This window comes from Cricetulus griseus, chromosome 2, assembly GCF_003668045.3.
Source record: "Cricetulus griseus strain 17A/GY chromosome 2, alternate assembly CriGri-PICRH-1.0, whole genome shotgun sequence".
NCBI classification, from domain to species: Eukaryota; Metazoa; Chordata; class Mammalia; order Rodentia; family Cricetidae; genus Cricetulus; species Cricetulus griseus.
This window is the reverse complement of record NC_048595.1, coordinates 438,659,482-438,685,427: the sequence shown is the minus strand read 5'-3', so window position 1 is coordinate 438,685,427 and position 25,946 is coordinate 438,659,482. Positions and strand designations below refer to the sequence as shown.

The following is a 25,946-nucleotide window of genomic DNA, read 5'->3' as shown; positions in this document are numbered from 1 at the left end:
CATGGGCTGGCAGCAGAGAGGAAGGGTGGGGAGGGATGGCCACAGTCACATGCACAGGGTGACTGGCAGCTCCCTGCTGTGCATACTAATTACCTTTTTAATCAGCCAGAAGGAGGCTGCAGCATCAATCTGCCATGCGTGGCTCATGAATCACCGTGGAGCTGGCAGGAAGGACCTGAGCTGATGACCCCAGCTCAGCTGTGAGGTGGGTCCTAGGGAGCCCCTGCCCTGGGTGCACAGGCCACCCTGCTGCCAGGCTTCCCCATGGCATCTACACAGACAGCACTTCACACTTGATTTTATTCCATGACACTGATTTGCTGAAAACCCCCATTTCCTGGGCAGGGAAGGGCAGTGGGTGGCCTGGTAGAAGCGAGGCTGCCTGCCCAGGAGGACTGGGACCCTTTCTGCTCAGGGAAGCATTGGCCAGCCTCAGCATTCCCTCCCCTGTCCCCCAACCACACTGTATCCCTTCCAGTTCATTTAAAAACTGAGCTGCAAAAGTAAAATAAAATGAAAAGAAATAAAAACAAACCCCTGAGTTGTTAAAAACCAAATTAAAAATCCCCTTTGGTGTCAAAAGGTCCTATTTCTAAAAGCCAGCAGGGTAGGGCAGGCACAGGCCTGGCTTGGGCTAGCATTCAGTCCTCAGGTTCCTCATCAGACTCCTTCTCCAGGCCCAGGGAGCGCTCAGGGCCCGGTGGCTTCAGGATAGCACTGTACTTGAGGGCTGTGGCCTCTGCCTGCAGGACCACATCCACCAGGCTGAAGATGGTGATGACCTGTAGCAGAGCCAGGCACAGGGAGAGGACAGGGTGGGTAAGGGCCTGTAATCAAAGCCCAGGTGAGCTGAGGCTCACTAGTTCCCTGAGCCTCTGTTGTCCATCTGTAAATGGGAGTCATGGGGCCTGGGGAGAACCAAAGGGCCAGATGGCACATGTAGGCACCTGGTATTCAGTGCACATTTATGAGCGTCAAGAGAACAGGCTGGGCTGGGCCAGCCTTTGGAACAAGAGGATATAAGGTCCACAGCTTTTAGCAGCTTCTCAGAGAATTCTGAAGGTTATGTTCTGGGGAGAGACAGCTCCTGTCTCTGTCTCTACTGGGTGTTCCCAGATGAGAAGTTGGCTTGGGCCTTAGTGTGGGGGCTTAAAACCCCACTGGGTAGCCTACAGTGCAGGAGGGGAAGTGAGGGGCAGATGAGGACCTAGGGGCACATGTGGGGGACAGAAGGTGGGCTCAGGGACACAGTAGGGGGCTGACCTGCTGTGTTGGCTCCTCTTCAAGACCCTCAGGTTCCCAGAGGAGAGTGAGCTCTGGCTTCTTCCCCACCTTCTGAAAGTGGTAGGATCGAAGGGGCAGTGCCTGGGGGTGTACACACAAGAGCTTCAGATGCTACCCCTGAACCTTCAGTTCTCCTGTTGGGGGTGGCCCTCTGCCGTGGCATATATCTGACTGGCTGGAGGGAACCCGTTGCCCTAATGCTGCTGCCTGCTGGGCCTGAGACATGGACCACTCCTACCCAGCAAGCTTCAGGAGGCTCTGCCAAATCATCTTTGCCCAAAGTGGCACCTGAAGGTGATGCAGGTCTAAGGGGCAATCCGGGAGGGACCAGGGATCTGGTGGTAACTGTAGGGAAGGGAACAGATCTACATAGGCTTATTCAACTACCTGATGGCTGCGCCCCCTGCTGGTGAGAGGTCTAACAGCCCAGGCTGAGGCCAGGTAACCGCAGAGCTGACCTAGAGCTGAGCTTCCATCCTGCTCAGTGAATCACAGGTGCCTTATGTTTCCAGCTGCACTTAGCCCTCTCCTGTTCTATCTCCTTTATTAATTCCATGTCTCTTCCAGTGCAGGGATCCACACTTCCCCAAGTTCTCTGTATGTAGGAGTTCAAAGCCAGGGGCAGGAGCCAGGTGACCACAGAGAAGATAAAACAAAGCCCCCCAGCAGACATTATGGCAGGCACCAAGAGAACTTTGAATAAACTGTCACCCAGGGAAGAACCCACAACAGGACAGGCCTTTCCCTTCTCTTCAGGGACACAGTGTTCAGAGCAGACCTGGCCCCCTCTGGCCTCTCCTCCCATGTGTTCCATAACAACACCCCAGGCCCACACACTACCATCCTGGTTATGTTCTGAGTGCTTGGGTCTTTAGGGAAGAGGTTAGGCCTGACCCCCGCAGGCCTACTTGGGTATCAGGGCAGGGCCTATCGGTCAAACTAGGGTCAGGAGTCTGGACCCTCTATTGCCACATGCCAGTGAAGCCCACTGATGAGGGAGGCCATCAGCAAGGATCTCAGCCTAGTCCTACCTTCTAAGCTTGGGAAATGACCATGGGCTGTTCTGGGTCAGGGCATATGGGAGTCCCCAACAAGGAAACAGACACAGGCAGGGAAAAGGCACTGAACAGAGTGTGCTGAGTGCTCTAGGGTTTGGTTTGGCCTGCAGGTCCACACCTCCCACTCCCATGGGGCACACTCACGTTGCAGTAGATGCGCTTCTGCACCCCAAAGCGCAGTACCAGCACATCGAAGGCTTGGTTCAGGACACCCATCACCATGGCTTCAGACTCCAGGGGGCCACTCTCCTGTAGGAACAATGATCTAGTCATGGCATCCTCCCAGGGAGGGCCTGCACTGGCTCTCTATACAGGCTCCTGGTGAGGGTGGGCCAGGGGCAGGGGCAGGGGCAGGGGCAGGGACCAGGTGGACACTCACCCTCACTAGAACAGCAAAGAAGAGGCCAATGCTAAGTTCCTGCACACGCTTGGAAGCCATGCGGCGGTCATTGCAGTGGTCAGCTTGCTTTTGTAGGGTATCAGGCTCCACATCCGGCCGCTCACTGTAGCCTGGGGAGAGGGTGATCAGGGTTGCTACTGCGGGGACTGAGGAAGGGTGTGTGCTGAGGCCAGGGCTCTGGGGCCAACTATGGTCCCAGGCTTTCAGTAAGTCCCACTGCAGCTCCCATCATCTGGGTGTGGGTAGGCAGTGTTCAGACTTAGGTTTCTCTGCCCCTTGGGACTTCCATGATCACAGTAATGTGGTCTCTGGTCACTTACTCTGAGAGTGGGTAACTCTTCCCAGGCCAGAGTCATGTCCCTTACCCAGAGCAGCAGCCAGGAGGCGGTGCACTATGACGTCAGCGAAGCGGCGGATGGGAGAGGTGAAGTGTGTGTAGAGGGGGACGTTGAGAGCATAGTGCCGGAACTGCGCCTGGTCCTGCAGCATCCCAGAGCAGAAGTACAGCGCCATCTGCAGGGAGAGTAAGCCTGACTGGTCTGGTGGGTGCTGAGACCCAGGCCCAGCCCAGGCAGGGTTGGTACAGGCCTCCCCTATAAGCTTTAGGCAGCTCATCAAAGCCAGTCAGGCTCTTGGGGCCAGGTCATTCTACCTAAGGGATCTCAGCAGCTGCCACAGACAGAGGACAGTGGTGCTCATTCCCCTTTCCTGCTCAGGACACACGTTAGCCATGCCCAGGGCTGCCAGGACTATGTCTATGAGTGTAGTGCTTGGAATAGCTCAGAGAGCTATGTCTCTGCTGGGTATAGGGTGTTGGGAGCCCACAGGATGCTAGGTGGCCCCTAGCTCTGTAGGACTAGCCACCAGGTCAGCTGCATAAGGGTTCCTCCTTCCTAAGGTCCATGGCTGATGAGTTCCTGTCAGGAATGATGTAGAGGGGGTGCCTGGGGACTGATCCTCCTTAGGATGGATCTGGGCTTCCCCTAGGTCAGGACGATTGCATAGAGGAAAGCATATGGCTACATTGGCCCAGGGCTGTGAACTGTCTTCTGGAAACACAGCCAAAGCTGAGGATGTCACACATCCCTGGCCAGCACGAGAAGGTGCCAACCCCCATGGGCGCTCAGCCCACAAACAGCTCCTCAGCTTTTGTTGAGACAACCCCATCCCCTCTGGCTCTGATCTCTGTCCAGCTGATGGCCGAACTTGCCCACTGGTTCCACAGTACTCCAGCAAATGTCAGCCACGGGAGGCAGTTTGCTAGCCTGCCAGCATGTGTCTGTTTGCTTCTAAACAACTGCCCAAGGTGACACGCAGGTCTAAGAGACCTGGGTAAAAAGAGCCACTGAGCTGCTCTCAGCCTCAGCACAACCTAGACAAAGTGTGACCTGAGCCCTGCCATAGCCCTTGAATCAGCAGCTGCTGCCTGCCACTCCCTTATAAGCTCCAGAGTACCTGGCCAAATGAACACCTTGCTCTGGTTACTCCTGTACAAAGCCCTGGAATTCAGGGTACTGCCTGGGCCTTGAGTTATGTCTAGGGCAAGTTGGTAGAGAAAGTGGGCATAGTCTTCACAGAAAGTCATGTTTATCTTTGTTCTTATTAGTGGCTCAGTTCCTCAGAAAGGGTGGGGTGAGGAGGAAAAGGGGTCCAGGCAACAATAATGGCTCTGCAGTGGCCAGAGGTCCTTGGGACAGTTCTAGTGTCCTGTTTCAGCAGCTCTCTTGGGAACCAGGTTTCACTCTGCTCACTTCTGTGCTTGCTGTTGCTATGCCCCTGTCACTGGGTCACTCCTTGCCACTGGAATCCTGGGTGGCAGAAGCATTCCACAGGGCACAACCCAAGGTCTTTTAGGCTTTTGGTGAGCACAGCAAGGTCTCAGCCCCTCTGCTGTGGGTACTGCCTGGGGTAGGGGTGGAAACAGACACTGGAGATTGGGAGCAGGGAACAGGCAGCCAGGTCCTCAGAGGCCCTGACAGCTCCACCCTAGTAGAGCCAAGAGTTATCAGGAAATAAATCAGCTGTGGCTGGCTGAGGCCACATGACTCTCATGAACAGATTGAATCTGCCTGAGAGTGACTGACCCTTGAAAAATGGCCTGCCACTGCCCTGGCAGGTGCTGGGGCCCACAGCTGACCCCATTAGTACCCGTAACTCCCATCGACCTGCCAATCTACTGAGATGGTTCCCACCCCCAGGGTGCTTAGGCCCTGCAGGAATTGCAGTATAGCCTGGAGGGCTGTGACAGGCAGCTAGGAGCCAGCCCATCTGTCTACCTCATAGCTGTCACCTGCCTGAGGACATGGGCCCAAGCTCCTAGCAGACTGATTCCCCTGGCTAGGATCTGCCGCTGTAGTAAAGGTGGAAGTCCTTTCTCTTGCCTAGGGTTTCTGGCAGCCATAGGTCAGAGCAGCCCTCGAGGGCTGGAGCATGCTTTTGTACACACACACACACACACACGCACACGCACACGCACACGCACACGCACACGCACACGCACACGCACACGCACACGCACACATACAGGAGAGTCTTCTGGAGCCCAGGGCCTGCCTATCCCAGGCATGACTACAGCATCCCTTGCCTGGCAGTGTCCCTCCGCTCCTCTCTACCCAGCAAGCCCCAGAGCAGAGCAAGACAGTGGTAGGTTTGTATACATGGTGCCTGCCAGTTATAGTTATGGGCACTCCTGGGGACAGGGACAGGTGTGGCCTTTCCTTACCTGCATGGGCCGGGAGTACATGTTGGTGAGCACCTCCTTCCGGGCCAGAGAGTACTTGTCATCTCCAAATGTTTTGGTCAGGCTTTTCTAGAAGCAAACCCCAGAAACCTGTTTAAGATATGGTCAGGCTTGGGAAGAGGCTTGAGGCTAGCAGGCTCATTACCTGCTAACCATCTGAGAGTAGAGAAGGGTTCCCAGGCTATGGGGTCCAGCCTTGGATTGATGACAACCCATGGGACGCAAGAGCAGTGGTCCACAGCATGTGGCAAACAATGGGCCTGAGATCTTCCATGCTTAGCTGGCAGGCCAACTCTGCCCCTCCATCCCACTCCAATATTGGAGTATGGGTGGGAGATCTCCTTTGTGTGGGATGAGCCAGCACACTGGTTCTGCAACCCCCTAAAGCTTAGCTCCAAGAAGGGGGCACTGAAGTGACTTTCTCTAAGAAAGATTCCTTGTTTCCAGTCAGCCCAACTCAGCAAGGACTAGTTCTTGCTATAGGACATGCCAGTAGCTACACCCTGATATCACCCTTGATCCAGATGCAGATAATAGAGCCTTCCCCTAGCTGGAGCCATCCTCCCCACTTCAGGGGAGACCTGGCTGTTCTGAACAGGGAGGGACTACAGAGGACACAGAAGTCACCATGAGCCCAACTCCAGGCTGTCATCTCTTTTCTCCAAGCAGGGCCTCCCATTACCCGCCCACCAGTGCTCACATTGAGAGCCCCTGCAGAGCTGACATCCATGGGCAGTCCCATCTGGTCACAGAACTCCACCAGGTCACTGAGCATCTTTGTCTGTGGTGGTGGGTGCCGGCGCAGCAAGGCTTGCTCCGGGAAGGTGCGGAAGATCTTGTGGGCCACTGCCATGTTGGCCAGGAGCATGAACTCTTCTACAAGCCTGTGGGGAAGGGATAGTAACTAGAGGGATCCTGGAGGCAGGTGACACTGCCCTGTCCCAAGATCTCTGCTTAGCTGGTTCTCTTATACCTTAGTTCTCAGTGTAAGAACCTTCTTATGACCTGATCAAACTTGTTCCTTCTAGTGTTTTCTCTTTCATCTCCATGCTTCAGGTTCTCCCAGAGTCAACCTGCCAATAGTGATTTTCTCTATCGGTCTGAATGTGTGTGTGGTCTCCTTGCTAAATGGGGAACAGTGACAAAAGATGTCTCATTTCCCACTGACAGGCAGAAGCTCTCAGGTCATACCTGGTCCAGAGACGGTACACAGTAAAGATCTCTGGTGGAAAGGGTGGCTGGGCTTCCTCTAGGGCTCACTTGTAAGAAAAGCTATCATTCTAATTTACCTTCACTTGAGTGTAATTAGAATTACTGTTAAGTGCATGTGGACAAATTTCTAAATAGGAAGATGGAAACATGTCAAGGCCCTAGTGTGGAGAAGCAGGGACTGATGGAAGATGAAGTAAGTGTTCCAGGACCAGGAAGCCAGGCAAAGCAGGAGTTAGCATCAATCAGCCCTGGGGTCAGTTACCTGCCTTGCCTGCTCTGCCCAATAGTTTGTGGCCAGAGCTTTTTAGGCAGTTACTTGCCTCCCAGTGCCCAATCTCTCCCTGTGCTTGGTAGTGCCTGACCACCAAGTCTATGAGACACAGTTTAAATAATGGCTCTGCCACACTCTCGTTGTGGGACTCTCAATGAATTGCAGACCTCTCCCAGTCTTCCTTTCCAAAGTAAGACAGGGTTAATATCTGATCACAGGCGGGGTTGGTGCAAACACAGATGGAGGGAACATGTGCTATGGGTTGGATACAGACAGGAATATCAAATGCCCAAGACACAGTGGTGCTTTCCCTTCTTCCTACCCACCACACACATGACTAACACATCTGATAATCCTCTCTCTGCCTCAGCCTCCAGAGTGCTGGGATGCTCTGTCTGTTCCTGCTCAGACTGTTACCCAAATGTTCCATGTTTGTGAATTTGTCCACTCAATAGGTGTTGCTATGGGTGGGTGGGGGCAGGCATGTGTCATGACTTTTTCTCTTCATGCAGTCCCAGAATCCTTTGGACTAGAGCACACAAGTCTGTTCCTTGTAACTGCAGGGCTGAGCCAGGGTTGCAGTTTATATGTGAAGCCAGCAGGTGGCAGCAGGGCCTCACACCAGGGTTGTGAGGACAAGGCAGGCAGGCAGGATAAGGAGCAGGGCTGGACTAGTGGCTCAGATGGGGACTCTCCTTGCCCCAACCTACAGGTCAGAGTGTGTCTTGGGATGAACCAGACTCCTGCTCCACAGGAGCTCTTCTGCTTTGCTACTCATGAGCTCATGTAGGGACAAGGACAAACACACGAAAAGGGATGGGTGAATGGGACCACTAACAGACGCCAGGCAAGCTGCTTCTCCAGTGACCATAGCCCTACTACATATCTTCCCTGGACATCTGCACAATACCATAGGCTACCCGAGGCCTTGAAAAAAGAAGTGCATAGCTAACCCTGATCACAGTCCAGTGCGGCTCTGGACACATAGGCTGGCCTTATTTAGGTGCCTTGGTTCCTGTGGATTCCATTCCCATAAAGCAGCCCTTATCCATCTGTCCATCCTCTCTTTCTCCATACATCTGTCTTCCCCTTAATCTCTCCCTCCGAGTAAGACATCAGCCTGTGAACCCTGCACAGCAGTTTAGTAAAATCAAAGTATAAACCTAAACATGGTCACCAAACAGGAGGATGGTACAGCACTAAGTCCCAACTCTTTGGTGCTAATAAGGCTCATTACTATGACAGGGCGGCTGTGGGGGCAATTTCCCCACACCCTGCCCTTAAAATCCTCCCACAGCTGCAGGTGGAAGGGGAAGGGCAAGCCTGTATACACAACAAAGGGCTTGGCAGATGCTCTGGCCCTGGAGCCCCATGACTCCAAGAGCTGTAAGATGGTCCCCTCAGGATGAGACATGGCCAAGTCACTGGCAGCCAGTCACTCCATGGAGGGGTGCACAGAGATCCTTTACTCTCACTTAGGACTAGCAAAGAGCCCCTTTGAAGGCACCTGTCTACCCCTGAGCAATTCTCACTGTGACCAGCAGAGGGTCCCCAGAATCTTCCATCCCAAGATCTGGGACATGGCAGGAGCTGCTTAGAACCCAAGAACTTCTGGGTCAGAACAGCCCCAGAGTTCACAAATTATGGCTCTGTGGCCCAATGTCCAGTGGTCCCTGGAGTGACAGTGGCTGTTTATTTCTTAGTCAAACCACCTGGGCTGAGGGGTCTATGCATACAGGGGTGCGATGGTGGCCTCTGAACAGTGAGCTCATCAATCTCATCTATTCTCTTTCATGGGGAAGGGGCGATGCTGCATACATAAGCTTGCAGCCAAATTCAAACAACACCCTGTGCTATCCCAGGGCAAATGAGCCAGGCTAGAGTACATTAGGGAATGGGACTGAGAAAGTGGCTGAGGGCTGTCTGGGTTGCCATGGCTTAGACTCTCCTTCTGGTCTGGGCACCTGCCTTCGGTCTTAGGACACCTCCTCCCCCAGTGACAACATCGCACAGGCATGAGATCACTCAGTCGCTGGGGATGGGGAGCTGGAGCCCAGCAACTGCCTGACAACTGCTCTAAATAGGGGCTCAGAATGGCTGCCAGCCAGGATCACCTTCCAGAACAGCAAGCCAAGCCCTCAGAGATGGGGCCTCAATCCCAGGCCTGGCATCTGCTGAGCATCTGGAGCCTTGAGCCACTTGGGCCCCACAACTCTGGAGGTCTTGGGTGGGATTGTGCTGTGACAGAAAGCAGTCAGCAAGGACATCAGGGTGAAAGCTCACAGTCCTCACTCACAGCATCCCATACCTGTCGTCAGGCTTTGCAGGGCCTGGTGAGAGACAGGGCAGGCTTGTGGCTTCTCACCTCAGGGAACAGCTGAGCATAGCAAGCAACAAACAACCTACATATAAGTACACATCCCAGATGCACAGATCACAGAGAAGACAACTTCACCCAGAACTGTACCAATGCCACTTAAAGAGAGAGGCACAGACACAAATGTAGATGAGGTGCCAGGGCTTGCTTTGTTTGTCTTTTTATTCTGTGTATCTTCACCTTAGGAAGTGAGTGTGCTCAGCACAACTTAGGAGAGAGCTGCTGGAGGCAGCACCCCACCATCTGAGGACCTGACTGGGACGCGTTTGTTTGTGTCCTAAGTGTGCTTATTATTTGAGGGTTACTAATAAAAGTTTGTTTTCAGATAGGGTCTTCTCTATGTAGCCCAGGCTGGCTTGAGACTTGTGATCTTCCTGCCTCAGCCTCCTGAAGACTGGGATTATCAGTGTGAATCACCATGCCTGGCAGAGATCAGAGCGTGGCTAGGTGAGAAGCAGGCCTCTGAGGAAGGTGGGCGCAACAATCAAGCAGAGATGCTGAGCATTAAGTCCCTGGCCATAAATACATGCTAAACAGACGGTGGTAATATGAGCCCTGACTTACACCTTGCTCCTCTTGTCTGGGCGCCTGCCCTGTTATAATCTTCTTTTTCCTAGAGCAACAGGGTATGTAAGACTGTGTTAAGTGTTCCAACTCTGGGACTTGGGGTAGATTTACAGAAGCATCTCTGGCTCTCCATCACAATGTCATCTATCACCTTTGTCCCAGTTTTCATCTTCTGCTGCTCTGTTGCCTTCACACCAAAATAAACTGCATCATTCTTCCCTCTTCCACCCTACTCTAGCCTACTCAAGTTTTGAGGCCCTTTTGGATTCTGTCCTTTTGTATCTCTGTTCCCATAGCCCAGAGTTGGACTTGTGTGTTAGGGCCACTCTTCTCTTCTCTCTTTTCTTTAGCAATCAGTCAAGTGTCAGGCTGGAGGATGGTGCAAGGAACTCACTCTAAGCATCCTCTTGGTCCTCATCATAGCACCTGGCCTTCAGGATTGCGATGGCTTCCTGGTGCTAGGTTATAGCTCATGTACATGCTCTAGTCCCAGGGTGGATGTTCAACAACCCACAGAGTGAAGGACTCCCAGGACAAATCACAGCTGGCTCCAGCTCACAAGGTAGGACCGCTAGGTTCCTATTACCAGTGCCCTTCCTTTTAGTCCCCAGGTGCTTGCTTCTGACTCCAGATATTCCCTGCCAGGCATGCTGATAACCTGAAGCCACCCAGTCTCCTCGTCTTTCCTCTACACCCCTACTCCATCTACTGGGTACCACTTTCCTAATATACAGCAGCAGAGTTACTTACAACAGCAACAGCTGGCAGGCCCCAGCCTTCAAAGTTAGCTGTCTCTTTGTTGGATTTCTTTTTAACCTTTTCTAGCTGAGGCCTCACTCTATCCTGCGTGCCACTTAAATGGCCTGAGGATACCCTTCTCTTTCTAGATGGGAGAAGCAATGTGCAAATATGGAAGTGACCTTCTCCAACTCCTACATCCCCTAAGCAGTGGTCTGCTCTTGGGACCAGCTGCCTTGGTGGCAATCAGAATGCCTCAGTCCTTCCCTAAGATGCTCGCACAGAGAGGTATGCTCACAAGCAGGATTAATTCCAAGGGATGTCAAGGAACCAAGAGTGAAACCTAAAAAGCTCCAGGGGGAAAGTAAGGAATTGAGGAAAGAGGCTGGAAGGCTGCTGAACAAGGAAGATGCTTCACATAAGGGGGTGGTAGGGAGAGAAGCAGGACCAGTTAGGATTCGGGCCGAGGAGCTCATGCTGGTAGACAGTAGTCAAAGCAGCAATGCAGTAGCACAGTAGTGAACCAGGTGAGCAAGGTGAGTGCACTGGCCCTCAGGTCGCCAGAGCAGAGGGGAGAGGTGTAGAAAGAGGCAGAATGATGCAGATGAGCTGCAGCAGGCTGTGCCTGGTGAAAGTCTGCAGAAGCAAAGGACAGGGCAGGAAAGGGCCCCTGCGGCTGGCAAGTAGTGGGAGAGCTGGGAAAAACAGAGAAACGGGGAAGGAGTGATAGGTCACTGCAGACAATGCTTCATTCAGGTATGGTGAGAGTCAGTGACTGTAAGAAGGGAGCCAGGGGCTTTGTTACTATTTTCAGAGAAGCTGAAGGTACTCTGTGAGGCAGGGACTCATGCTATGAGAGAGACTGAAGGAAACCAGCCAGCAGGCCAAGAGGAGGAGGGAGGGTCACTGTCTCATGTCTGATTCTAGAGCAGGTGAGAGCATGTGAAGTCCCAAGTCAGTGCAGAGGAAGGGCCTGAGAGAGGGTCTATAGCCTCTGTCCTGACAATGCTCCCTGTAGGAAGGCTGGTCATAGCAGCTAATGCTGCTTCCTTACAGACCCTAGAGGTCACAGGTCACCTCTGATACCATGCTGCAGCTATCAGGAAGATAGAACCCTTGCTCAGTCTCACAGCCAGTCAGGGACAGAGAAGCTAGATGCTATATTCCCTGGCCTCCTCGTCCAGCACTGTGCCAGAGGGCAGATGGGTGGCCCCAGAGCACTGCCGAGCCCACTGGACAGTGGAGAGAAAACAGTACTGTACCTGCTAGAAACAGCTACCTCACTGTGGCCTGAGGACAGGAATGGGTGCCAGGGTAGCTGCTGTTTCCACTCTTAGAGCTCAGTTCCTTGAGAGAACAGCAAGAGGCTGGCACAACCTTGGGTCTCTCCTCAGGCAGGGATGAGGTGCTGAGGGGAGGCCCTGTCCAGACACAGCCTCTCAGGCCTTGCCTTTGCACCTGGCCTCTTAATACTGCCTGGCAAGGGAGGTGGGGTCTACGAGTTGTTCTACCCTCAGATCCAATTTACCTGCTAACCCAGAAGAGAAACTCATCTCCTCCTGCTTCATACCCAGAACACTTGCAAAGTGGCTTCAGAAGTGATCCAGAGCCCAGCTGGGACTGACCTACAAGGCCAGAGCTGAGGGGCTGGCTGTTGCTGAAACCTGAAACTGCATCCATTTTCAAAGACCCAAACCAAGTGTGAGACAGGCCGAGCCTCTCTGCCCTCAGCCACCAGGGCACTTGCAGAACTCTGTGGGAATCTCATGTTAATGGAATTAGGCCACTCACAGAGATTGTTCAATTAGCTCTTAGTGAAAACTGCTAACTTGGAAATTTGATAAGAATTGCTCCCAGCCAGTTTCAAATTCATTTCTTCTGAAAACCAAATTTTCCCCACATGGGCACATCCTCACTGTGGGCTAAAGAGCCCTTGGGCTCCTCAGTCACTGTGAAGGCAGCTGCCGGGCCTCTCACAGGAGCTGTGTGCTGGAGCATGGCCCCTTCTCTACAGCTGGGCAGCACAAGGCAGGGAGGCAGCAGTCACTCTCACAGGAGACCTGCTGCTCTCTCAGCGGCCCCAGATTGAGTGTAGTGTGCTGGAAAACTGCAAGGGAATGGGGCGTGATGGAAGTCAGTGGTCCCATCAGCACTAAATTGAGCCGCTGGGGGGTGGGAAACTTTAGAGGTCTTTGTTCAGTTCCCTGTGAGGCCAGGCCAGGGTGGAGCTGGTGGCTAGGGAGCTGGAAAGTGGAAGCCTGGGGGTGGGGGACACAGTAGCTGTAGTCCAAGCAGCAAGGGGGTGGGGAGGGGCACCTGGGAGAAGCAGCAGCAGCAGACTGACAAGGCATCCACCGTGGCTGGACCAAGGGCCACTCCACGTCACAGCTAGAGCCTCTCACTGACCCCGTTCCTCCTGGGCTCCCTACAACCTGCTCAACGTTTTGGACGTTCTCTTGAAACCACAGGGAAATGAATGGGGCCTAGTTCACAGGCATGGAAAACCCCAGAGGACCAGGCCTCTGGAGCCAGACATAACAGGCCTTGTGGGTGAGGCCAGAGCCAGGTTTTCTAGTCTGTGAGGCTGAATCTACTCCAGGCCTTTCTATAGGTTCGGCAGGCGGAGCCCTGCTGCAGTGAGGCACGTTTGAGCCATGTTTTTCTAGCTCAAAAGGAAGTCTCCAGAGGCTAGACTTCCAAGTGCAGCCCTCTGGTGCTGCCAAAGGGAGGCCCAGTGGCTGCGGTAGGGAGGGGGAAGGGATTGCTCCCAGCCGGTTGACAGCACTGAAAGCCCTTTGTCAGCGTAAAGCTAGCCACAAAGCCTTGCTCTTCCCAAGGTTCAGCTCTGTGCACAGAGGCACGGGGCAGGCCTGCACGTGGGCAGCAGCTCTGGCTCCTAAGCAGAACCAGGAGGCAGTTTGTGCCGTGTGGCCTTGCAGCAAGGGGTAATCGGGCCTCGCTGGCTCCATTACGATGTTGACACACACTCCTTTCTGTAGCTCCATTGGAGTTGGGCCCACTGGCTAGAGGAGGTGTGGCCAAGGCACACAGAAGCACACCACCTCAAGGAGCCACTGCCTGCCCGCAACAGCTCTGTGGCCCTGCTCACACGCCTAGCCAAGGCCAGGGCTCCCTCTCACGCCCAAGTAGAGGAGGCTGGCTCTGTAGATCTGCACCAAGAACAGAGCCTGGACAAGCTAAGGGGAACCAACTGGGTTACCCCTGACTTTGGCAGGGATCAACTTCAGTTCTAAAGCTAGAATTTGGGTACTAAGATGTTCAAGGGAGAAGAGTGTTTTAAAATACAAGACTCTCTCTCTCTCTCTCTCTCTCTCTCTCTCTCTCTCTCTCTCTCTCTCTCTCTCTCTCGCGCGCGCGCGCGCGCACACACACACACACACACCAAAGACAGCTAGATAGGAGAGAGGAGGAGCCAGATACTCCTGGGAACACAGGCTGTTCTGCTTTATTGAAAGTGTTTTTTGCTTGCTTGGGCTGCTGGGGAGCGGGCCCCATTTTCCAAGGCCACCCTGGAGTGATGAAGCCACTAATGGTGGGAAGGAAAAAAGAATGTGGACAAGCTCTGTGTGTTTTGTTACCCAGCCCTGTGAATCCTTTCCCAGGAAGATATTGTAGGTCTTAATGTACACAGAGGGAAACTGAGTCTCAGAGGCTACAAAAAATGACTAGCTCTAGATTGTAGACCAGATCTGGGGCACCACCAAGACCTGCAGCTTTGACTTCACCAGGGTGGTTGTGCAAAGTGGGAGGAGGCACAGAAACAAGTGATTCCCTTTGGAGAGCCCTGCACTGGGATGCACATGAAATCCAAATGCTAGACGCTCAGACTTTTTTTTTTTTTGTACCTAGCAGACTTGTGTATCAGTTTACCTAGGCAGCCCACTCCTGTAACAAGTCAGAAGCAGAGCACAGCTAGATTTGCTTGGTGGTGCTGTTCCTGTGGGTCTGGGTTGCAACACTGTTTGGTTCCATCTAATCAAGAGGACACACTGGAAGTAACTGAGTGTCCCTTCTGAAGTGTAGGCAATCTCTGGGCAATACAAGACCTGTCCTGCAGAGGCTGTGGGAGGAACCTGAGTGTATCTCTAGGGAGGGACATTAGTGCTGGGAACAACATTCATCTCTGAAGGAAGCCCTGGAATGAGTAAAGCAAGCTGCTGGTCGGCCTCACTCCCCTTCCTACCATGGACACCGCATCTGCAATGGCCCGAGAACCAAGCATGGCATGATTTCTATCTGCTCTTCTGAGGCTCTGGAGAGACAAGACAGACTGCATCCTGGCATAGGGACATAGTCAGGGCTGTCTGAGTTCTCAAGCCACTGGGTAAACTGCCCAGGGCCTGCTCTCAGGCTTCAAACTTTGGAGGGTACAAAGGAGATGATCCTTCTCACTTTCTCTTCCTCTCTATGGCTTTGTTGACATTGAAGATTGTATCTATGCAAGCCATAGATCTATCATACAGGTGGAGAAGAGTTTAGAGTAAGCTTCCTAGAAACAGTAGCACTTGTGAAACCCTTAAGGAACCCCCAGCCCTTCTCTTTCACCAGAAGTCCAAGGCACAGCTGAGGGGTATCCTGGAGCCAGAGCTTGACACTTGGGTGTAAAGTGTCAAGTGAGAGAGGCTTCTGGCTGGAAGGTCTTTCCACATGTATCCTTGCTTTGCTCCAACCCCATCAGTTCATGGACAAGGCATGGTCAGTCAGACCCATCCTCAGTGATGCCATTGTAAGTTTGCTCACTTGGCTGCTCTCTCTACAGAGTCCTGGCTGGTGCTCCTCACTTGTCTACTTGTGGTTTATTTGCTGCTCTGTCCCCCCCTGTCTTCTTCTGGGCCAGTCATAGCTACCCAGAACCACAAACCTTGATGGCTCAGGCAGCTCACCTGCCTTATTTACCAGTACCTTGAACAGTGTCTAGGACACAGTAAGCAGCCACTAAATACTTTTGAACAACAATAACAACAACAATTATTATTATTATTCCTGTGTCCATGGAGCTAACAAGACCAGAAACTTGCTGCTGCCATTGGGAAGTAAAGCTCCTATCCACATGGGGTTACCCACGCCACAACCTCTACACCCACCATCACCATTCTTACAGATCCTGCTTGTTCAGGCCAGCCCACCATGGGAGCCACGCCAGTGCTGTTCAGAGCCCCATCCTACAACAAGGGAGATGCAGAAATCACAAAGACCCTATATGCAGAGTGTGTTAAATAACACACAGTTCTGTCCCTGCTGCTAAACTTAGAAAAATGACTCTACAAAATGCCCCAGAATGCAAGAGCCATGCACCTCACACATTAGAAGACTAATAATTATATATGTTGTGACCCCAGTGTAAACCTCATTCCTTTGCTTGCCCAGCAAACTTTATTGGACACCTGCTAGAGCCAAGCACTGTACAGAGCATAGAAATAAGAAAGGTGCAGAGAGCCCACAGAGACAGGCACACAAAGCAGTATTCAAGACAAATACCTGAGAAAAAAGATATGATAGGAGAAATATGCTTGGGCTGAGAGGTACCAGTTTATGGTCAGCTGGCTTGCAAAGAGGCTGAGCAGTATGATGGGTACTTGAGAAAGAGCAGCAAGCTCAACCAGCTGTGACCAGGAAGCAGTGAGTAGCAAGAGGAGGGAGCCAGGGGCAAGGTATAGACCCCAAGAATCCTCATCTCTCAGGGCTTAGTTCCTCCTAAAGACTCTGCCACCTTCCAAAACAGTATCACCAGTGAGGGACCAAGCCTTCAACTCATGATACTACGGGCCATTTCATGTTCACACCATACAGGGTGATGAAGGAATTGGGAGCCAGGCTCCCAGAGACAGCTAGTATAGGAAGGAAAGTACTGCCTCTCTCAGCTAGGGCCTCATTTGAGAGACAAGTGCTCTGTGAGAGGTGGCAGGGTAGGGTTGTACATTTTGACATGGAGAGGACAAAGCAGGTGGCCTGGTGCTGCCAGTGGAAAGGGAGAATTGCTGGTGCATGTGTGTCTGGTGCCGTCCAGGCATGTCAGGGAAGCCCAGAACTCGCAGGATGGGAACACATCCATTTAAAGCACTCTGAACCCAGTTCATAAAACCATGGGTCAATATTTTTAAAGTCACATAACTAATGAGCACTGCCAGACTCAACAGACCGCATCCCAGTGGGTGATAAGACAAGTGTTAGCGCAGAGGAAACAGCCCAGGCGGGAAGAGGCTTTTCTTAATCTGTTCGTGTTTATAGCAGAACAGCTGCCCTTGGATAAGAGTATTCATTGATCAGGTCACCCACAAAAGAGGCTTAGTTACCATGCTCAGCCTGTTTGGATTTAAGTAGTAACTGTCTACAGACAAGTAAACATTCAATCAGGGCAAGTTCAGTAGGACCCATCAGGCCAGCAAAAGCTGTCTCAGATTCTGAATTCCAAGTGTTATTGTTCTCACTCACCCTCCACTATCTTGAGGTGAAAATAACATGTAGAAACATATAGTATTGGTCCTTTATAAATAAAGCAAATAATAACTGCTAAGAATAATTTAAAGTGTGGAGGTGTATACCTATAAAATCAGCACTCAGGAGATGAAAACAAAAGGTTTGCCACAGGCTTGAAGCTAACTTGGTCTATGTTGTGCAGCAAGTTCCAGGCAATCTGGGCTAAATGGTGAGACTATCTAAATGGTAGTAGTAGTAACAACAACAACAACAACAATTATTTCGGGTGGCCTACTTAATTGATCATCTTCCTCCCAGGTTATTCCAGGGAGGAGTGGATGATTCCTCAGTTCTTAATGGGGCTAGCACACTGCTAAATATTCTGTAAAAATGATTAGCAGCATAGACTGGCAATCCCCTATTTGAAATGCTGAGACCAGAAGTGCTTCAGATTTCATTTTTTAAACTTAAGAATATTTGCATAGACTCCCTAATACAAAAATATAAATGTGAAATGCCCTAAAGTCTAAAACTTAAAGCTCATCAAGAATTTGGTTTTGGATTTTCAGATCAGGAATTCTCAAGCTCCATTATGAAAACCATCTACAGCAGATGAAGGAGATAAGAGTCTGGTGATTTGGAAGAACAGAGGCATGTTAAGAATGTAACAAGCAGGAAGTAAGCTATGCTTGCACCAGGAGAGCTGTCCACTGGGTGTCTGCTGAGCATCTCCAGTGTGCCAGCCATGCTGGAGAGACTATCCTTGCTGCTGGGCACACCGAGTCAGATTACCTGCAGCCGGGTCTGGAGTTGCAGCCATGCCATCTCAGTTACTTGGAGGCCAAGGCAGGAGGATGCCAAGGTCAAAGACTGCCAGGCCAGCTTGGGAGATTTAGAAGGCCTTGTCTCACAATAGGAAATTAAAAAAAAAGAAAATCTAAAGATGTAGCTCACGGTGGAGCACTTCCTGGGATGTGTGAAGCTCTCACATCAAGCTCCAGTGCTATAAAAACACAGTCTAACACAACAACCTCTCCCACCTTTTACCCGATAATATAAATATTTTGAATAGTCCTCAATATCAAAAGCTCTGTTATGTCTAGCTGGCACCATTAAAAGTATGGTATATACATTAAAGGACAAAGTTTTGATGCTTCAAAGACTACATCCTCTTCTAGGTGAATACAAGGGTCTACAGAACAACTGTATTCCTATCATTCTAAACAGCTCAAACACTACACATCTGTGTAAGCAACACAGCTAAGGCCAGACACCCAGGAGAAGATGGCTGAGGTGTCCTGTGTGAAGAAACTGGGAACAAGGAGGACACAGAGAGTCATGTTACAATTTTTGAGACTGACGTCCTGGCAGGGCAAGTAGAGCATCCCCACTCTGAGGCCTGACTATAGAATCAGAGAATTCTGACAGTCTTTAGGTCTGTGGTGGTGGGAGCACAGTCTCTACACTAAGCCATATCGGCCCACCCAGAACAATTCTCCTTCAATGTGGTAATGCTCCAAGTTAGCCATCTTCTGGCTTGCTCACTTTGGAGCCTGGCCCATCAGTGCCTGAGGTAGGGTAGGTCACCTGAGGAGGCCCAGTGAGGTGGGGCTACAAGTCAATGGGGTGATCTATGTTATGTACCTCAGCCAGGCTTTGCTGGTTTGGGCTATTTTCGTCTACTTAACTCAGTGGGCACAGTGTGAGTCACTCTGTGAGCTCCCTTCCCAATTGGGTGCCCACCACAGGAAGACATACCCTCAGAACACTTAACATGTCCCCTTCTCCTTAAATAAGCCAGGAAGCAGCTAAGGATTTACAGTCATCAATAGCCTTTGTCTGTCATCAAGCATGGCAATTTCTTCAGGCTCCAGAGGCTTCCTGCCCAACCACCAAGAAAAAGCCACAATGCCTCAGAGAGCAGAGGAGTAGCAGTGATGACAGATCAGAAACACTTCCCTATGGGGAGCACAGCCAAAGTCTGAGTGAGCCAAGCATGTTCTGGTCACCTGCCAGGTAGCTGCCAGAGGTGATGGCCATGGGCACCTTTCTTCAGGCTCAGACCCAACCTGCAGTCCTGTGGCCTGCTTCCTGTGGGGCTCACCTGTGAGTGTCACAGGCCTGGTGCCTGAGGAGGTCGTTTAGTGCAGACAGTTGCTGCTCTCACTCTCTGAATGTGCCTAGTGTCTGGCCCAGCATCCTGGTGCAAAGACTCTGTGGCTCACAATCTACTGGGCAGCAATGGTGTGGCCTGTCCATTCAACGGGATAGACCCAAAGATCACAGCCTTTTCTAGAGCTTCCTAAAGTCTTAGAAAGGAGCAAGCCTCCTTGGATTTAGGAGCTGCTGGCTGGCCATGTGCTTGGAAGTACCTCTGGGGTATAGATGTGTGCCTACATAGCTGCCCAGAGAAGGCCAAGGAAACAACCTGGGTCAGACCAAGAAACCGAGAGAAAAGTATGGCTGTGGCCAGTATAGATTCTGAGACGATAAAAATGTTGACCCTCAGTCTCTTCCCCATCATAGTAAGAGCATGTCACCATGTGCTTTATACAAAGCGGCTGTAAGGAAATGACTGAGGGCTCCAAGACACACTGGATCACTGTAGCCCTAAGAGACTCCATAGAAAGGAAAGAACTGCAGTTCATCACAAACAGATAAGGAGAGGGAATGGCAGAGTAAAGCAAAGGAAATTTAACTTGAGTCATTTAATGCCTCCCTGTGTCAACCAAGAGCATACTTTTTACAAGACCTTTGTGAAAGTTGAGAAATCTTTAGTTGGGAGGGTTTTTGGTGTGCTGAGGTTCTGTCTTGTGGGAAAATCTCTTGGGTCATCTTTAGGTAGTTATTTAGGCTGCAAAAAGAGGAGTGTGGGAAGAACTGAGAAAGTTCTCAGGCCCATGACAGCTCTTCCCAGCAGTCTCTAGGCGCTGCCGGCTTGGGTCTCTGTGCTCTTCATTTCTCTGTTTTAGTGAGTGCAGAAAGGATCTGTGCATATGCCTAGAATTCATAAGCTGCAAAGTGTTGTGGCTCCTTCCTGCAGTCTGAGCGGCCTGGCCAAGAAGACGACCTCAGCTGCTCTGGACTCCACCTGGCACCAGACAACAGGAGACAGAATGGCCTAAGAGACCTGCCTCTAGTGGTGTGTGGCTCATCTAGGAGGCCATGGAGACCTCTAGGGCTACACACAGGCAGGCACTGGGGATTCCTTCTAGTTTGAAATCCTTGACCACCTGAATGTGCATCCTTGGCAATGAGTAATGTGTGTGTGTGTGTGGGGGGGGCGGCAGCAAATGAATGAGCCATAGGGAATTTGGAGGAGCAGGCCACTGGAGAAAGGAGAAAATGCCAAACAAATTTGTGGGGTGGGTTAGCAACTCACCTAGGGTGTCTTTGAGATCCTGGGGGTTGTATCCTTAATGTTCAATCATGGAATCCAGGAACAGTAAATGCCCTGGGCTCTGGGGGCTTACAAATCTCTCTGAATCCCTGCTTACCTGTAGAATCACAAGTTTCTTTAGCATGTTTATATGGTATATCCATCAGAAATTTCTTTAGTATCTCTTGTAATATTAAGGAGGGATCAGAGCTCAACTCCCCTGATAGCTTTCTACTAATCTCTTTGATTTGTGCACTGTCATAGTCTAAGGAGTCATATATAGCATGCATTTAAGTACAGTGACATCACACAGGGAATGAGTGTGTGTATATCCATGGAAGGGTTGGAGGATCAGCCATAAAGTCAGGTCCCTAAGAGATACTTTCAATAAAAAACAGAGAAGAATATTTTACTAGTGATTCTGTTTGTGGCTATCCCAAATCTGGAGAACATTGGTCACTGATTCTAGAATCACACTGCCCTAGGCATAGCCTTGAAACAAAGCAACAATCAATGGAATCCAAGATCTAGGGATTCCCTGGCTGGCTAGAGACCAGGAACCAGAAAGTGATGCTAACTGTTAACTTCCTCCTCCATGTAAAGAACTACATGGGCCTTAGGCTTTGCTCCTATTGTCTGATATGTGTAAAAAATATGTTCAGCCACCAAAGGATTCATATCCTGAATAGGCAGAAAAACACACCAAGGAGAAAGCTGGAAAATCGGGCAGGGAATTTGAAAAGGCCTGAACTCTCACACCTTGCTGGTACAATGATATAGAATTAACAGTTTTATTCCTAGGTCTACCTCAAACAGAATGCGTGCAATGTACCCAAAGGCATATATAAACAGAATTATCTGTAATAACTTCAAGACAGAAACAACCAAAAACACTGATTAGATTAATTCAGAGTAGATAAGCAGTCCTCCTTTTTTGAGACAAGAGTTTATGTGGCTCAAGATGGTCTCAAATTCACCATGTAGCCAAGGAAGACACCGGACACTTGATCCTCCTGCCTCCACATCTTAAATGATGGGATTGTATCGTACCTGGCTTTAAAAACCTTTCATAGTTTGGTTGCCTACTAGAATTTTGTGATAAACCCTATCACTGAAGAAACCACACACATTTGACACAGGACATGGTACTGTTGGTACTGATTAAGAAGCTTCCTCTCTGCTGTCTGGTACTGGAAGATGCTATGCAGGATGTCTTCAGTAATATTACTCAGCTGTGAGCCCTGTGAACTACAACAATGACCAGTGGTAAGAAGGCCATGGGTACAACAGTGGCACAGATGTTATGGGGTAACCAATCCCATTCATTTACTGCTTGAATTTTTTAAGGCCCATTCCACAGGAGGAAACACACACTGGGTACTATAAATGAAGCTAAGAACCTATGGTTAGGGAGCTTCAGGGGTGGATCTACTATTGCTATTTTGCTAAGAGGTCATAGGCAAACTGCCCTCTAAGTTTGTATCTTTCTACCCATAGGTTAGTGGAGCTCTTAGAGCTCATCAGAGAAGTACTATTTTATATGCAGTGGATGGTGGTCAGTGGAGTGCTCAGTCACACCATTGTCAAAGCTCAGACAGTCTAGGGGTCAGGGAGGACTGGAGTGAAACTGTATCTTTTGGGTATGACATGATTGCTGCACTCATGAACTCGCAGCAGCCATGGTTACCTACATAAGACCTGCACAAGATCAAGCCCAGGTAGCATTCTAGCATGGAGTAGGGAGGAGTTTATAAGCCTCCCTCCTTTGCCGAGCCCCCATGAACAGCTGACAGCTTCTAGGAGAGAAGAGAGTTTTATTTAGGTGTGGCTCCTGATAAAGGCGTATATGGACAGCACAAATTAGAGGCAATGCACTACTGAAAAAAGAAGACGACAATGATAAGAATTTTGGGGAGTAGAGAGGCGGGGATGGATCTGGGAGGAGTTAGAAGGAGGAACTAGGGGTAAATATGATCAAAATATAGCATATAAAGAATTGATAAAAGTGTTTTCCTTTTGTAAAGATTTATTTATTATGTATACAACATTCTGCCTGCATGTATGCCTGCACACCAGAAGAGGACACCAGATTTCATTACAGATGGTTGTGAGCCACCATGTGGTTGTTGGGAATAGAACTCAGGACCTCTGGAAAAAGTCAGAGCTCTTAACCATCTCACCAGCTAAGTGTTTTCTTAAAAAAAAAAAAAAAATCCCCCATAGTTTCTCAAACTATTTTGTTTTATCACAGTGTTTAGGACTCAAACCCAGGGCCATGTGCATGCCCAGGCAAGTGCTCTATCACTGAGCTATATCTTCAGCCTTTCAAGGGAACATTTTGTAACAGTGAAAATGAATGGAGCATAACCACATACAGCAATGAAGATGAATTCTCATTAATGTAATACTCAAAGGGAAAATGAAGACTTACTGAATGACTCCATTTTTTTGTAGGAGCAGGGAAGGTTCAGAATGGGAGGATGGGTAGGAAATGAAGTGTGGGGGTATTTAACAGTCTATTTCCTGAGCTGAGTGTATTGGTTTTCTTTTTCTTTCTGTTTCTGTCTTTTGGAAGGAGGGTCTCCTGTAGTCTAGGCTGGTCTCAAACTCAGTATACAGCTGAAGATGACCTGAACCTTTGATTCTCCTGCTTCTACCTCCTAAGTGCTGTACTACAGACTTGTACTCCCAGCTGTGTTCATTTTCTAACATTGCTGTGTTGGTTTGAATGAAAATGGCCTCCATAGACTCATATATTTGCATGCTTAGTCCCCAGTAGGTGAACTGTTTGGGAAGATTAGGTATGGCAATGTTGGAGCAGGTGTGGCACTGGGAATGGACTTTGAGGTTTCAAAAGCCCACAGCAGGCCCAGCATCTCTCTTTCTCTCTGCCTACTGCCTATGGATCAGGGTGGAGCTCTCAGATACTGCTCCTGTGCCCTGCCTGCTTGCGCATCATCATGCTTCCTGCCAGGATGATAATGGACTAACCCTCTGAATCTGTAAGTGAGCCCCCGGAAATGCTTTCTTTGTAAGAGTTGCCTTGGTCATAGTGTCTCTTCATAGCAATAAAACGAGGACTAAGACAATTGAATTATATGCTTAGGGCCTGTAGCTTTTCTCTATGTATGTCATGGTTTCATAGTAAGTTTTACAAAGTGAGTTTACTGTACAAATTCATTTTCTAGTATGCACCCCAGAAGAAAGCAGTGGAAGGCCTATGTCATGCAGCATGCTGGGACCTGGACCACTGTGTGTATGCACTGATGGGTCTGTGGCAGGTCTGTGGCCAGCACAATCAGCCCATTTTTCTGGCTTTCATGTGTCCTTGCTTTGGCAGTTCTGGCCTGAGAAAGGGAGCAGTCGCTGAAGGGCCAAGTACCAGCTTGGAAGCATGGGAAACCTCTGGTAAGAAACTGCAGGGCTTCATGTCTTCAGCCCATCTCTCTGTTTCTCTCAGTAAATCTAGGAAAAGGATACTGACTCAACCCCACTGATAAATATCTTGGTCATGTGTGCACAGATGACATGTGTACAGACTGAAACCCTGAAGGTGCTGCATGCAATACATGAAGGTTCTATAAACCCTGACACAGCAGCAGCTACCCTAGTCTTGCTGACTTCCCTTCCCAGATCTCCAGGCAACTTGCATCAGTTCTCTAGCTGTTCTGGGCCCATGCCTGCTGTGCACCTCATGGAGGAGGCAGTGCCCTATAAGAAGCTTGCCTGCTAGCTTTGCTTCTTAGATACAACTTGACCTTGAGCAGAACATTGCTCAGATCACAGGTTCCGTTTTCTGTGAAGTGAGAACATTCATGTTTTCTCACCTTTTTGTTAGGGGAAGCAAATGCAATGAAACACTGTATTTATGCACCCAATGTATCCTAGCTGTTGCTGCTACTGTCATCTCATTCTAGGTAGCAAAAGCAGGAAGAGCCAAGGATTCCCCTCTATGTTGTAGGTAGTGGGGAGACATTACTCCAGAGTTCAACCCTGGAAACAGGAGCTGTGTCGGCATCCTAGAGACACCAAACTCCACCTGCTGTGAGGGGATCACAGAAACCCACACCTGCACTGTGAGCTGCTGATTCCCACATGTATATCCCAGCTGCAGCTGTTCCCATGACGTCACTTCTGGCGTTTCTGGCTGTGCTGCCTCCAGCTCCACAAGCTCTTTCTATCTCTTAATGTCAGCTCCCCTTTCTCCTAACCTGGGACTTCACAAGAAACAAGGAAGTCCTTCTTTATTCTGACACAGCAGTGTCTGCATTTGTGGGAGGCCTGGAGTTACTCACCCTCTGTCATGAATGGCTCTTAGGTAACACCATAGTCAGCCTGTGGAACTGGCAACAGCTCCAAGCACAGACAGAAAGTGCCATTTCAAAAATGCTGGGAAGTGCTGATGCTGGTTTGAAGTTGTCAGGGGCTGCTGGGAAATATTCCATCTGCTTATTCAGGGGGAAGGAAGAGGGCAAGAACCAAGCAGAGGGAGGGATGAATTAAACATGGAACTTGATCCAGAATCCTTTGCTCTCCTCCCCAATGGAGGAGAGGTGCACTTGGATCCCCTGGCATGGAACATGAACTGACCATGGCCCTAGAAGTGGCTTCTCAGTTCTGATGCTCCATCTGCCCCAAAGCCCTCTTCCTGCTGCCACGTCTTGAGTCATGTCCAGCAGTTACCCATGTGTATGGAGCCCAGACACAGGACAGGCCCTAAAGAAGGGGAGTGGCCTCTAAAGGGCATTGGCCCTGGGGCTTCCCATAGGCTGGCTGAAGTGACTCAGAAGTAAGATAGCCTGGGAGTCCCTACCCAGCCCCTCCATTCCCTGATTTCTCCCCAGTGGCAAGCTTGTATAGAGGCCTGTGACTGCTCTGCCAGTCTCTTGCTTGCTTTTTTATAGGTGGTATATAAATCTGTCTTGGCCTCTGCTTCCTGGCAGATGTGAGCCCATCAAGATAGGATTAGAGTTGTTCTGAGAAACAGGCAGAATGGGATTGCATCTGTAATCCCAGCACTTAGGACGCTGAGGGTGGATAATTATGAGTTTAAGGTCAGCTTAGACTACCTAGTAGATACTGTCTTTAAAAAAAATGGAGTCAGGGGAACAGCTCATTTACTACCTTTAAGCAGTGGACAAAGTGGTATGTGGGCATGTACAGGGTTTGTGAGAAAAACAGTTGTTCCAATGGCTGAAGAAATATGTCAGGAATAATCTGGGAAAAGGGCTTTGCATCTCTGAATACCTCTGGGAGGTGCATGTGTACAGGCCTGTGAGGCTGTCTGGTGGCTGAAAGGCAAGGGCAATTCTGCTCAGGATTAACAACAAATGTAGGGTTGTGATAAACAGCTGAAGGCCAAGTGTAAGAGACAACGATCTCTTTGGTCTGTCCTTCCCTAGATCAGATAAGGGGACCATTTACAGGAGAATGAAGATGTGCAGAGACCTCTCTCCTCAGACATGCCAGGGTTAAATGCCAG

At 50.2% G+C, this 25,946-nt stretch overlaps 1 protein-coding gene across 4 annotated transcripts in view; it reads right to left on the bottom strand.

The window, feature by feature from the left end:
- Positions 1-282: 282 nt before the first annotated feature.
- The window catches only part of Dis3l2 (DIS3 like 3'-5' exoribonuclease 2), a 306,233-nt gene continuing 280,569 nt past the window's right edge, over positions 283-25,946 (bottom strand). For 3 of the 4 annotated variants that reach the window (XM_027397459.2, XM_035441098.1, XM_035441099.1), the window contains 7 exons: positions 6,183-6,366; positions 5,465-5,551; positions 3,108-3,255; positions 2,722-2,852; positions 2,487-2,591; positions 1,264-1,365; positions 642-782 (listed from right to left, as the gene is read on the bottom strand). In XM_027397459.2, coding sequence (XP_027253260.1) covers positions 642-782; positions 1,264-1,365; positions 2,487-2,591; positions 2,722-2,852; positions 3,108-3,255; positions 5,465-5,551; positions 6,183-6,366 — 898 coding nt within the window. Of the gene's footprint in view, positions 783-1,263; positions 1,366-2,486; positions 2,592-2,721; positions 2,853-3,107; positions 3,256-5,464; positions 5,552-6,182; positions 6,367-25,946 lie in introns of all 4 variants that reach the window. The other variant, XM_035441100.1, reaches the window with a different exon arrangement.